This window comes from Lonchura striata, chromosome 4, assembly GCF_050655825.1.
Source record: "Lonchura striata isolate lonStrDom1 chromosome 4, ASM5065582v1, whole genome shotgun sequence".
Lineage (NCBI taxonomy): Eukaryota > Metazoa > Chordata > Aves > Passeriformes > Estrildidae > Lonchura > Lonchura striata.
In genome coordinates, this window is record NC_140706.1 from 50,392,115 (window position 1) to 50,405,618 (window position 13,504).

The 13,504-nt window shown below is 41.9% G+C and overlaps 1 protein-coding gene across 11 annotated transcripts in view; it reads right to left on the bottom strand.

The window, feature by feature from the left end:
- Positions 1-3,206, bottom strand: part of RAP1GDS1 (Rap1 GTPase-GDP dissociation stimulator 1) — a 90,465-nt gene extending 87,259 nt beyond the window's left edge. For all 11 annotated transcript variants that reach the window (XM_085579054.1, XM_085579049.1, XM_085579050.1 and 8 more), the window contains exon 1: positions 2,972-3,206. In XM_085579054.1, coding sequence (XP_085435180.1) covers positions 2,972-2,975 — 4 coding nt within the window. In that variant the 5' untranslated portion in view covers positions 2,976-3,206. The remainder of the gene's footprint in view (positions 1-2,971) is intronic.
- Between the last annotated feature and the right edge of the window lie 10,298 nt (positions 3,207-13,504).

Sequence of the window (13,504 nt, forward strand, 5' to 3'; positions counted from 1 at the left end):
ATTTAGCCTTTAATGCTAACTATTGTAAAGACAGCTTAGCAGGCTGCTTATGCAGTTTGTTGCCCAAGTGAACACCTGTGTCTGAGCAGAGGCTACCTTCCATTTCCTGCTAACAAGACCAGGGCTCTCAAAATGGAAGAATATTTTTATGAGCTTTCACTATTACAGACTGTAACTGACACTTCAAAAAAGGTGATTAGTGACATGAAATCAACTGCATCCTGTACTTGTATTCTGCATACAAACTCTCATACGTGGTGTTTTTCAATATTCTACTCAATGGATTACTGCTGAGTGGTTAAATTGTAACAGTTCCTAAATTTTATTTAATTAATTTACATCTGAGGAATAATTGCAGCCTGCTTACAATAACCACCACAGGTCACTGCTCTAAAATGGAAAGATTTTCTTGGATACAGTGTGATTGTACAAGTTTACCAGTTGTGTTTTTCGAGGTTAAAAACAAGAACTGACTGAGGAAAGAGACCCTTCACAGTGAAACTGCAGCACTACATTAGTAACTGAAACGTAAAAGCCTTGTAATTGTTCCTGTAACAACAAAAATAAAGTAGTGGCGGTGCACGTCACCTAAAGTATTCTAAGTTCTCTACTGCCAGCTGTACTTAAGGCTACCTACCTCTCAAAGCCAGAATTTGAATAGTGTTCCAACTCTACTCACACACAGTTTTACAAACTATAAATGCAAGCAACAGAAGCAACAATTTTGGAAAGAACCTGTGTTACTGAGAGGAAAGAGCAACCCTCCTGGAAGAAACAACTGCCATGGTAATGTCTTCAGAGGAACGCACACACGGACACAGTGTAGCAGAAGACTGATTTCTATACAGTAAAGAAAAGGCAGATCCATGTATGTATAACAAGTATTTTTAACTACAGAAATCTTTTGATTAGACTTAAGAATACATCTGCTTGGGCTTTCACATTATATCTTCAGTATAGAAACCAATTAATACTATGCTAAACTGCACACATACTGAAAAGACTGTATGTTTAAATGTAAGATATCACTGCACTCTTTGCCAAAAACACTTGTTTGTTGAACATGATTTCTGGAAAGATATAAAAGCCATTGGAAGAACAAATTCATCCTTGATTTAATTCTAAGGATTTTCAGCTTTTATGCTACGTGCTACCAAAAAGAAAGCTATAACCTGAATGAGGGAATCTACTGCATTGACTGTGTAAGCATAAACATAGATCTAAGACACTTAAAGTCACTACAGTTGTCAGCCAAGGTGAAACTGATTTCAATCTTTGCTGCTCACAAGAGCTGCTGCAGAGGTTACTTACAGTTTGCTTTGATTTTAGAGACAGTGGAATGAGACCCTGATATGTGAATAGAAAAAGCCCCAAAAAAACCCTTCCTTGGTATTTTCACAAGCAATCTGTCTGGGCAGTTATGGACAGGTGCTGACAAGAGTCTACAGGCAAGTTATTTCAATCTTCCTGAAAATAATTATAAACCCTCTTAGTTTTGCAGCAAGATTTTGTATCAGATTCTCAAGCTGTTCACAAACGTGCCTACAACTGAAGTGTAGTTTCCTCCAAAAAGAAGTGACGTGCTCATTCTGCACCAGCTTTTCTGAGCAGGTTTTAGCTGATGCCCTGAAGTTACTATTTTTGGAAGCCAAAACTGCTAGACTTTGACCAGAATGATGAGACTAATAGTCTTATTGTGAATGGAGACCGGAAGCATAGGCAAACTAAATTTTGGTATTTTGCCTTTTCAACCCTCATGAAAAAGAGATCTTCACAACATTGTTAGAGTTTAACCTAACTGATGAAATCTGACAGTTATTCCTCACGTCTGACCCTGGCAGCTTCTAGTACGAGCAATTCTCCAAAGGTTTTCTACTGTTTTACAGGGAGTTAAATAAGTATTTAACCTCATTTCGCAATCAGAAAAACTGAGGCACAGCAACAGCTTCCTTCCACAGAAACTTCTAGTTAAAAGTGAAAGATGCGTGTGATCTGCAAAGAAACTACTGATATACCTAAGGCCACAGGAAGTGCTGATGTCAAATCCCCGAGCCGAGTTCAGGAGCTGCCACCTCCTTGGGCTGGTTGTGAACCACAGTTCCTCACCCTCTGGACCTGCAACCTTGATCCCACCATCATGTTTGGCACACTGGCTGGGTCTTTGGCAGCTCAACGTGGGCACCTCCTACCCATCGCTAGGATCTACATTACAGCCAGGTTTCTGGAAAAACTGTTTTATGGTGGCTGTTTCATACCGGGTGGGCTGCAGCTTTGTGCGACAGGATGAGGTGGGGAAGGCAAGAGAAATTCACCAGCAGCTCTGTTGTGAAAACCCAAATGCTTCCTGGTCTCGTATGGCATTTGTTGGGCACTCCATACAAGTGTCAATCAGCGTGCAACTACTTAATTTATAATCTTAAGACAAAAAAGGGAGAGGTAACATGGCTGCATTTCTAGGCACGATTAACGCTCTAAAAGACGGAGAAATACGAGGACCCCTGTCTTCCTCAAACAATGAGCAGAGATTATAAAACAATCCAAACGTACTTATAACCCAACTTATCTCCGTTACGCAAACAGTAACTGGAAAAGCGTCCTGGGGGTGCCTTACATAACTCCTTGCTCTGAGCCCCCCTTGGCACTCGGGGAGCTGCTGGTTTCTCTTAACCCCGAACGCAGCCCCGGCTCCGCGAGTGCCGTGCGGACGCTCCCCGGGCTGGGCGCAGCCGGCGGGCGGCGGCAGCGCAGCGGCAGCCGAGGAAACTTTGCGCCGCAGGGGCCGGGCAGCGGCCGCGGCAGCGCCGGGGGAACCGGGGGGACTCGGCAGAGCCCCGAGCCTCCTCCCCGGCGCTGCCGACGGGAAAGTTGCACCAGCCGCCTCTTCCCGCCCGCCGGAGAGGAGAGGGCGGCGGCCTCCGGGGGCAGAGGGGCGGCGGCAGGGGCTGCACGGCGCGGGGCTGGGGCGACTTACCCATGGTGCCGCCGCGGCCTCCTCCGCCTCCTGCTGCCGCCGCCGCTCCTGCAGCCGCCGCCTCTCCGCCGGCGCGGAGGGAGGCGCGGGAGGCGTGTGCGGAGAGCGAGGCGCGGCGCGGAGCCTGCGTGCGGCGGGCTATGAGTCAGGGCGGCACATCCGGGCACGGCCGGGAGACACCCCGCCCGACAGCCCGCCCGCCCGGCCGCACCGAGCGCCGCCGCCGGGGAAGGGCGGCAGCCGCGCAGGGAGCGAGGAGGCGGCGCGGGGCCGGCGGCAGCGCCCCCGGCTGGGGCGGAGGCGGCGGCGGGGCGGGTCCGCTCCCAGCGCCGTGCCGCCCCTCGGGCCTCCTTTGTTACAGGGACTGGGGTGGGGCCGCCCGCCAGGTCCCGGGGGCGGCTGCCGGGGAGGTTGGGAGTGCGGGCGCGGCGTGGTGCGCCCCGCACATCAGCGCACATCAGCGCACATCCCGGCACATCCCCGCACCACCGTCGCTCTGCGCCGTTCCTCCGTCCGCCAGGAGCGTGCGGTGGTTTAAACACGGCGCTCGCCGTTTCAAAGTTCATATTTAATGATACGGACTCAAAGGAGGAGCGTTTTCCAAGGAGGGGATTACGCTGGATGGATAATGTTTGGTGGCTTTTTTTTTTTTTTTTTTTTAATTTTTTTTTTTTTTTGAGGTGATCTGTGTGAGGAAAAGGGTCAGTGGAGGAAGCGGCACGTGATGTCCAAGTACTGCACGTTTTGCTGAACCAACATGACGGGTTTTACACCCGAAACTGAGAGGCACGAGGTAGTTCTGTGTGGAAGGCATTTTTAACAAGAAAACAAATGTCTATGTTCAGTGGTCCCTATTCCTTTCTGCCCTCGAGTTCAGTATGTGTAAAGTAAGGAACAAAAAGGAGCTGTTTGCTGTTACAGTTCTCATAGCATTTTCAGTGGGAAACATTTGAGGAGGAAGGAGATGTTGAGTTGAGTAGCTTGTGTGGCATTTTCCAAATCTTCTCATGGTTATGTATTTGTGGTTTCACATGAGTAAATCCTAAAGTATGGTTAAATAGAGTAGGACCACAGAGTGTGATAAGAGGGGTTAGCTTGCTGTAGAAATGGATAGGCCAGGGACTATTCTGATGAGAGATGCAAAAAGAAGTTTTAGTTGAATCATCCCCCACAGTGGCTTCACAAGTGACACCAGTAGTCCTTCTCACCAGCAGTCAGCAGCTGCCAGGGATTTCCTCTCTGGAACACATCCCAGGAGCTTTCATGCCTGTAAAAGGGCAATGTGATGTGACAAGCAAAAATTCATCAGTCTTTCTGCAGAGTCCAGACTGAGCATATTGGGGTTTATCCATTTACTTTGCTGTAGCCCTACGATGCACCACCTCTTTCCATAAGACAAAGTGGAATTTTGTAGTTGACTTCAGCAGGGTTAACCACTGTCCCAGTATGCTGAACTTGACACTGAAGATATGTAAATTTATGATCAACTAATGCTGAAAATTAGTATGTTTTATAATATTAGACAACACAACCATGTTTGTTACTGTTTTCATTGCACTGAGACTGCAGGAAATTCAAACCAGAGCATGTGGAATTTTTAACTGCAGGGTTTATCTAATTCAATACTTAAAAAAACCCACAGGTTTCTTAAATGAGTCTAAGTGGTGAAAAGATGTATTTTTTTCTGCTTTCCTCTATTTTCAAACCTTGTTTGAAATTAATCTTTGTCCTATGTTTTCACCTCCTTATTTCTTTCAATCAGCAATAAATTTTGCTTTGACTTTGTAAATGTGTCCTAAATGTCTCCTTTATTTGTCTGAGGAAAAAGGCACTGAAATTCTCTTCTTACCGTTCTGTCTTTGAGAGGTCATAGAAGACATATTCCACATATTATTTAATGTGGGATAAATTCCACATAGGATAGATTGGAGAAACTGTAAAATGCCCAGGTTTCTCTAGCTGACTTTACATGCCCTAACTGAAATGCACACGTATACCTTTGCAAGACCAATAAAGGTACGACCATTACCCGCTTCAAGAAAGGATTTTGATGGCAGTGACTTCTAAAGAATTCTGCTTTCACAAACAATGCCAGAAGGAGACCACAGAATGTCTTTGATTTTAATTAGTTTCAGTGGATCGAAAAGAATCATGTAAATCTAGGGAGACCTTTTGGTTTTTTTTGACTGAATGCTTATTAATTCTAGAACAGAGAGAGAAAGCTCCAAACAAGCTGATGACTTGATTTTTGTCAATCTCTTAATTCGGTACAAGATTATAACAGGTAAAAGGGATGTTGTTAAAAAAACCTCCAAGTCCTGCCATTCTTATAGTTGAATGTAAGATTCTGCATGTATGGTTATACATGGAATAGTTCAAAAAGGAGCAGAATCTTCATGAGAGGAATGTCCATCCCCAAGAGAATATATAGAAGAGTTTTGGGCCCTTAGGCTTAGATAACATATTTATAGAAGATAATACACAAAATCAGTATGCTGATTTTTTTTTTTTTTTTTTGAGTGATCATCCACCTGCAAAATGTGGTCAAGTGATACCTGCAAGAATGTCTCATTAAAAACAATGAAATTAGGATGGTCCTGATGTATTAATGAAGGAAAAAAAATTAATTAAAACCCAGGTTTTTGAGAAAAGCAGGCAACTAGAAACAATGTATTGTGTTACTGGTGAGGTTTGCAGTAGAAATTGGGAAGGAATCTGTACAAGTGTATTGAGTGGTTTTCAGAAGTTGTTCATTTCAGCAGTGGGGGAAAGACTGAAACATTCGTTCATGAAAATATCCTTTAGAACAACTTATCAATGCTTTTCTTTCTGCACTTCTAACACAGCTGTGAAAATTGAGTTGTAGACTACAGAAATTAGGAAGTTATTAATAAGTGTTTTCTCTGCAATCCAAGACGTTGACTGTGTCTGATGTCCTGCAAGGAAATGGAGAATTTTCTTTGACCAAGTGACCTTCCAGTGCTTACCACTTCATGAATGTTCTTTCTCAGATCTTGCACCAATTTCACATTCTCAGCACATCTCCTTGAAAATCTTCTTGCATACATTATACCGTTTAATTTGGCATAAAGGCACATGTAAGGAATATATTTAAAATTGCCTCTGTACGGATACTAGAAGGCTACACGAGCTACAGGAGCATGCTGGGATACTCAAATGCATAAGGAAAAATGATATGCTACTGTAATTTAGTGGAAGTCACATCATCTGATGGGAATGGGCTGTCACAACTTATTCATTATTGAAGGGCAAAGAAAGCAAAAGTGTGGGCAGCACTTTACCCCTGTTAGAGGCATAGGCAACCTTTTGAATCCGGGCTCCTTGATAAATCTCAGTTCTTGTAAAACTAGAGGTGAAAATGGTGCAGGGCTACTTGCAAACTTGCATGTGGAAAATAGAAACAAGCTACCTCTTGAGACCTTCCTGCAGTGAATATGAATGGGGAGACAATAAAAGTGTGCAGAGGGATGGCTGGCAACTGGCTGGCAGCCTTCTCTCTGAAGGTAAGCTGCCTCATGTGGTCCATGGGATAAGAGCTGTTATTGCTTGAGAAGTGAACGCCTTAACTTTTTATATGATAACTCATTCACATTCCCATATCTACTGTGTATGTACTCATGATATAGCCTTTCTGGAAAGCTGAAATTAGAAAAAGGTATCTAAGTACATAGTTTGTGGTAACTGGGAGTGTGGCTGTGGCCAGCCTCATCCCCAGTGGGCTACAGCTGTGAGCAGCAGGTGAGCAGCACTGACAGCAATGAGCCACGGAGAGCCCAGGGGCACTGACCATCACCAGAGGGAGCAGAGGGCACACAGGTGCCACGCAGGAACAGGAGGGTATGAAAGGTTGGGCTGAAGAGCAGGAAGGGCAGAGATCTGAAGCCTTCTGCCGTGGTGTTACTCTGTATGGGTTGAAGCCTTTTGAAATTGTTTGGTGATACTCTGTATATTGTGGCTGTCTCAACTGTGACATGTGCTGGGACAGGTACCTTTTCTATCTGTGAGTGCAATTTAGATGTGAGAATGGCTGACCTTGGAAAATGAAATCTGAGAAACTAATTGTTTTTTTAATTGCAAGCTTTCAAAAAACAATGCTTAAATCTGTCTGAAGACAAAAACCCCTATGTGAGTTTATATGCATTGTATGTTATGCTGTAAAACTGTGGTAACCTTCTCTCGCCTAAATATTTGGGGCATTTTCAATGACCATGTGTATTGGGAACAGTAAAAATGGCATATGACGTTTGGTGTATTCATAACTCATGAAATTACAGTAGGTTGTAGGCTTGACTCACACTCTAGAGATGAAAAAGAAATTTCTTCCTCCTTGCTCTCAAATTTAAGTTGTATTATGTTTTGCTTTCCTGCTAGGGTTTTGTGTTTGTTTTATCTTTTTCTACAAACTTCAAGAAAAAGATGGGAGAGCAACTGGAGGGGAAAATTGTTCTAAGATTATGTTGTCTGCTTGAAGTCTCTTTGAATGACCTAGTCATAAGATCTGGGCTTGGGAAGGACTTTTCTTCCAGGTGAGATTGGTAGGGGCCTTGCCAGTATTTGCCTTCACTATGGAGGTGGTTTTCCAGCTGCACTCCTGTCTGTAAATCTCACCTAACCAGCATTCAGGTGTGCAGCTGTCTTGGCTAGGAGAATTTGGGGAGTGATTGCTCTTCCTCAGTGATGGCACATAGTTGGATCTGACTAAATCCCAATAGGGTTCAGGTGAGTATAGTTGGACTAATTATGAGATATCTAGGTTAAATTGTTGGCCCAATGGTCTCTGCTGGCATTGTGCTTATCGAAGTTATTCTCAACAACTGTAAGACAAAAAGTTGAGAAGAATGAAGGAGAGGTCTGGAGAGTTTATTGACTTCTCTCAGCAAACTTAAATACCATAAAATGAAAGGGGTTAAAATATTCACCAAAAATGAAGTTTGTTTGCAGATATCTCCAGCTTCACTGTAAGTATATTCTTCCCCATATGGGCTGACTATAATCTCCTAATTTTAATAATTTTCCTACTTAAATCAGAGGTGTGTGAGATGAGTTGGAAAAATCCCTTTTATTGATTCACATTGCTGTTTCTGAGTAAGTGCTAATACATGATCATGTTGTTGTATAAAGGCTTATTTGGGGGTTGTTATATATACAAAGCAACTATACAGTGCACTTTATTTTTGATTGTGTACCTTTAGTACTTCATTTGCACATAAATATTTTTAGACATAACATAGTGAAGGGAATACAACTGCAGTGGTGTTTGTTATGCTGAGTTTTAGTTTAGTAATATGAAGCATTTTATACTTAAATATTTTGTTCAGCACAAACAGTACTTCTCCATTAGGATAATTATGTTTTGTTTCTCGGCTTCCATTAATTTCTCTAAGGTAATTAAAAGTAAGCTCTAAGTAACTTTTAATTTGTGAAAACTACTTTAGACATGATAATACCAGTGGAAATAATTTGGATTCTACCTGAGCAACAATAATTATAATAGCAAAGCTGTTGTGAGGTGCTGCTGCTGTGTTCAACCCTTAGTGATGCCCAAACCACAAGACTGCAATACAAGGAAAATCACATTTTAAAGTAGAGTTACAAAAAATTCTGGTTTGAAATATTGCCCCTATACTACTTAGGTGATATAGGCAAATTACTTTGGTCTATGATTGTGTGGTCATGGGCATGCCCATTTCAGCAAATGATGGGTAACATGTGATCTGTTAACTGCCTGTATTTTGCTAGAACCAAATAGCCAAAACCCCGAAAAATCCTACTATTCCTCAGTGCCAGGCAAAATACTGCAGTGCTTTAGTAACATCGCTAAACTTTCAGAATTTAAATAAGACATCACAGATATTTTCTATAGTGTTTTTTACTTAAATATTTCTGAGTTTTTTCAGCATTGCAATTCAGTGAGCTTGGGCTTCCTTGGTGCTCTTGTTTATTTTGACTCCATTTGCTTTTTCCCTGTCAGGAAATAATTTTGCCATGTGTGATGGCTGATTTAATTCTGATTGAAGTAAGGAAATTAATAGTGTATTTGTCAGATAACTCTCTTCAGAGGAATTTGCAACTCTGAGGCCGTGACTTGCCTTGTTTTTGTCCACAACATTATTGTTAGTGTTAATCTGGAGAATGGTTGTGTTAATCTGGATCTTCCTATCTTCTTCTGCCTGGACTGTGTCCTTTTAAAACCTGTCTTCAGTTGAGACAGGTAAAATAAAAACTCTGTAGTTTATTTTGGTTTTGCTTCCTTAATGTAGGAGTTCAGACAAAAGTAGCAAAAAATTTCTTAGTATGTTAATGTGTGAAGGACCCTGTATGTTCAGTGGTTCTTTAACTGTAAAACTGCCATAGATTTCATTGAATTTCATAACACTAACTTTCAAAATATGCATCTATCTACTTATCTTCACAAATATTTAATGTATATGTCTATATAAATGCACACAAATATGCATTTGTATATAGATATTTCTGGGATATCTTAAAAGTAGGAATTGCATATGAATGGGAAAAAAAGGGTGGTTGTGGGAGCCTGAAATAATAACTTTGAATACCACAGACAAAATCCCTAGGCTTACATTTTTCTATGCTACAGAATTAGTCATTTTCCCAAAGAAGTTGGTCTTCACATTTCTGTTGAAGACAGCATTTTGCTGCAGCTGTATGCCTTCCTCCTTTTGGTTTTTTGTGGGCATTTTTTTTTTTTCTATGCCTTAAGCTGCTGCAAGTCATATTTCTGACTGAATTCCAGCATGTAAATAATTAGTTGCATCTCGCTTGTTCTGGATCTGAGCTAGAACCCCCTTTACAACCAGGCAACTCTGGATATAACCTGGTGATCAAAATAACTTTTTGAATTGCCGTTTTTCCTGGGAAAGCTCTCCAAATTCATTATGTATTTGAGATACTGCAAGAAATTTAGCCTGCAATAGCATCTGTCATTTCTCTAGCTGAAATTGTGCAGCTGGGCAAATCTGAGAAGACTGGATTTTCAGATTGATGTGGTGACGCACCTGGGTCCTATGACCTCTAGGCACGCCACAGGGTCAGGTCCTCAGGGGCTGGATAGCGTACAAACAGCTTCCTCTCGATGGCGGGATGACACGCAGGCGGCTTAGTTTCCAAGAGGGTTTATTGTAGGAAAAGCAGATTGGGGAGCAAAGAGAAGACAACCACTCTGGAAAGGAGCTCGCACTGAGAGCCCCGAACCGAGGGCGGGGTGAGGAATATAACTGTGGCAGAGAAGGAGGGTCCGGGTAGGAAACATCCAACGAGGGAAGGGTTCAGGGGCGGAGTAGAGGGTGAGTGATGGGGTTACAACCAATAGTGACAAGGGGAAGGAGTGGTTATAGGGGAGGAACCAATGGGGGTACAGAGAATGAAGAACTTTCTAGAACTGGGGAATGGCTTACATAATGATGGACAGGAACGAGGGGAAGGTATAACAAAAGACTGACAACAGGGGAGGTGGGAAGTCACACACTTGTCACCTCCCATGCTAGCTCAGGGGGACTGTCTCCTAAGTCCCCTCCCACAATGTGGAATTCTGGTCTGAGCTGCTGGCTCTCAAGTTTTTTTTTCATTAGTTTTCTTAGACCATTCAGCTGAAGAAGTTGGGGTGGGAAGGCACCTTATGCTGCAAAAGTGATTAATGTGGATTAGCAAAGGCTGGGGATGTGTCTGTGCATGTGCAAAATGTGCAGGATGGAGCTATAGCTGTAAAGTGCTGCTTTAGGCAACTAAGATGCTGGTTTCTGAAGGGTTGGGCAAGTGCCTCAGATTGTGAATTTTGAATTTGTTTTTTAATGTTGAAATCTCTGTACCATCCATGATATTACCAATAAACCTACAACCATTATCGCATTAACAATAAACTGTAACATTTCTAAAGAATTTTCCAAAACTAGAATTAGGGAAAATCTGCACCTAGGCACCAGCAGTAAGGCCATTATCTTCTCTGAATATTTTAGCAAGTGCTTAGCAAGCTTGCTTGTTCACTGAGGCTGAGAATATCAGAAGGGCAATACTGAGACACTCAAATACCCACAAGTGCTACTCTCAAGATGTTGAAGCGTGTCACTGTTTTGCTGCTTGAAAAGTTAAATCTAGATATTTGATTCTGCAGATTTCTTGAGTTTTGCATCCATAGAGGGCTTTATATCTCAAAATGTTAGTATCAGTTTCTCTTTTCTTAATGCCTTTTGCTTTTCCTCAAAAAGGGCATTAATATACCTATACATATATAGTGTATATATATATATATAGGACATCTCAAAAGTTTTCAAATGTGCTAAACCAACTTCATTGAGCTGGGTTTATCACTTCTCGTTTGTCTTTCGAAGGTTTGGCCAATGTTAAAAACTAAGCATAATGATATTCCAGTGTCAAAAAATAGTCTTATTTTCCCCAGTGGGAGTAGAAATACAAAACCAGTATTGTTAAAGATCATGCCTATGGGAACAGGTTCGGTTGCCTTTAAGTTCCTTGGGTTGTACATAAGACATTTGTCTTGGGAAAGATGGAAATTTTAATACAACAAGCTGAAGAATAATACAGGGCATCAGGATTGAGGATTAATGTGAAAGAGGTGTTGCTTAGTCTAGAATCTTTAAGATGATACTTGAAAGGTCTGTGAGGATAGCTGAGCTTGATGGATGATGATTCAAAGTACATGACAGTGCCTTGATAGCTGATGCAGCAGATGGACTTTGAAGGAACTAGAGTAAGACAGACCATGAAGAGTTTACAATTGTAGTGCAAACTTAAACTTGAGTTCAATAAGAAAGATTATCTATTATACTCCAAGCTGTGGGAGAAAGCTGATCTGGTGCATCAAGAGAAAAGAATGTAATAGAGACACTAAAAGAATCTGACATTTATGAAGCAAGATGGAAAAGGATTTGTGGTCAGCAGTAGTCTTCTGACATGTAGGGAAAGCTGCTAATCTAGAAGACGTCCAGGCTAGCAGTATTAAGAGAGGATCAGATTATAGGCAGAAGTGAATGCTAGTGCAATTAGCAATGCAGAGACTCTTCAATATTTCCATTCATTGCTGCATTGTCTCCTGGACAAGTTACCCAAACCAAATAAAAAAAATTTAAATTACAATTTATTCAAATCCATATTCAAATCCATACTGTTGAATCATTTAAATATTATTTTCATCAGTGTAGTAGGCCAAAGTCTGTCTGACTCATGTGGAAGCCTTAAAATTGACATAAGACGGTGCAAGAATAGACAGTTTCCTTGTTCTCTTTGTTACTGAGGAGAATATTCTGTGGCAGATTTGTATTCTGACTTCATGTGAAGGAACTTGGACCTTGTTTTCCAGGAACTGTATGGGTGTGCTTGGGACCACTTCCAGGCAATGCTGAGCATGACCCTTTAACAGTATAGATGTAGGTTTTATACAGGTACGTTTGTCTTCACAGTCACAGCTTTATTTCTAAAAACTGCTAGATACATCCTTTTCCTAATAACAAGTATTAATGTACTGGGTTTGCTCATCAGGCTTTCTAATTTTAAAGCTTGGAGCCGATTTGAAGCTGCTCTGTTTTAGTGCTATATATCTCTAATAGCATATTTTTCCCACCACCAGTGTTAATTTAGCCTGTCAGGCATTGTGACACACTGCAAGACCGTGCAGGTACTTGTCATGCCTGAAAACATTATCCTGAGCACTGCAGGTGGGGGTGGAAGTTGCAGCAAAGGTAATTACCACGTATCTTGATCTTCAGGCAGTGGAGATTGTGGTTAGGAGGGGCTTCCCCCTGGGGAGAAGGGGAGGTAGAACTCAGCAGTGCTGACTCGGTGCACTCTCAGTGGTTTTTGCCGTGGTGAGGAGAGCTGCAGCAGCACAGGAGCTGCCATCTGGAAGAGGATGTACAACCCATCAGCAACAAGGGGGGACACACTGATGTTGCAGGGGAGGTGATGGGAGGGAGACCCTATCAAGAAGGAGATTTAAAAATGAAAGGTTTATAAGACGTGTGTTGTATTTTAGCCTGACAAAGAAAATATTTAAATGGCAGTTTTTCAGTGCTATCTACTATTGCCTTTCCTAGCTCTGCATTACAGCCCTGAGCTCCCAATAGCCTCAAATGATACTGTTGGCCTGTTGATTGTTACTGTATGAAAAAGTTTCTTATTTGATCCTAGTCTATATACAGGGACACCTGTATGTACCTATATCTTAGTATTTTTAGTTATAAGGACCTCTGGAGTTGAAACAAAAACACTGTTGTCAACAAACTCAGAGGACTTTGAAAAATTAGCTTTGAAGTCTTAAAAGTTCTTGCTGCAGGGCTGACTACAGCTGCACTTCTTGATGGCAAGAACTGCAAGAATGTTTAAGTGAAAGAAGGGGTTTCAAGTAACGTTTTGTATTTGTATTTTGTATATCTGCTTTGTGTTGCTGGATTTTGGATTTTTTGATGTTATGTGTGAGGTTATGTCCTTTTGCTTTGTGCATGAAGCTGGTAACTACCCAAGCTTTAAATTTTAAATTAG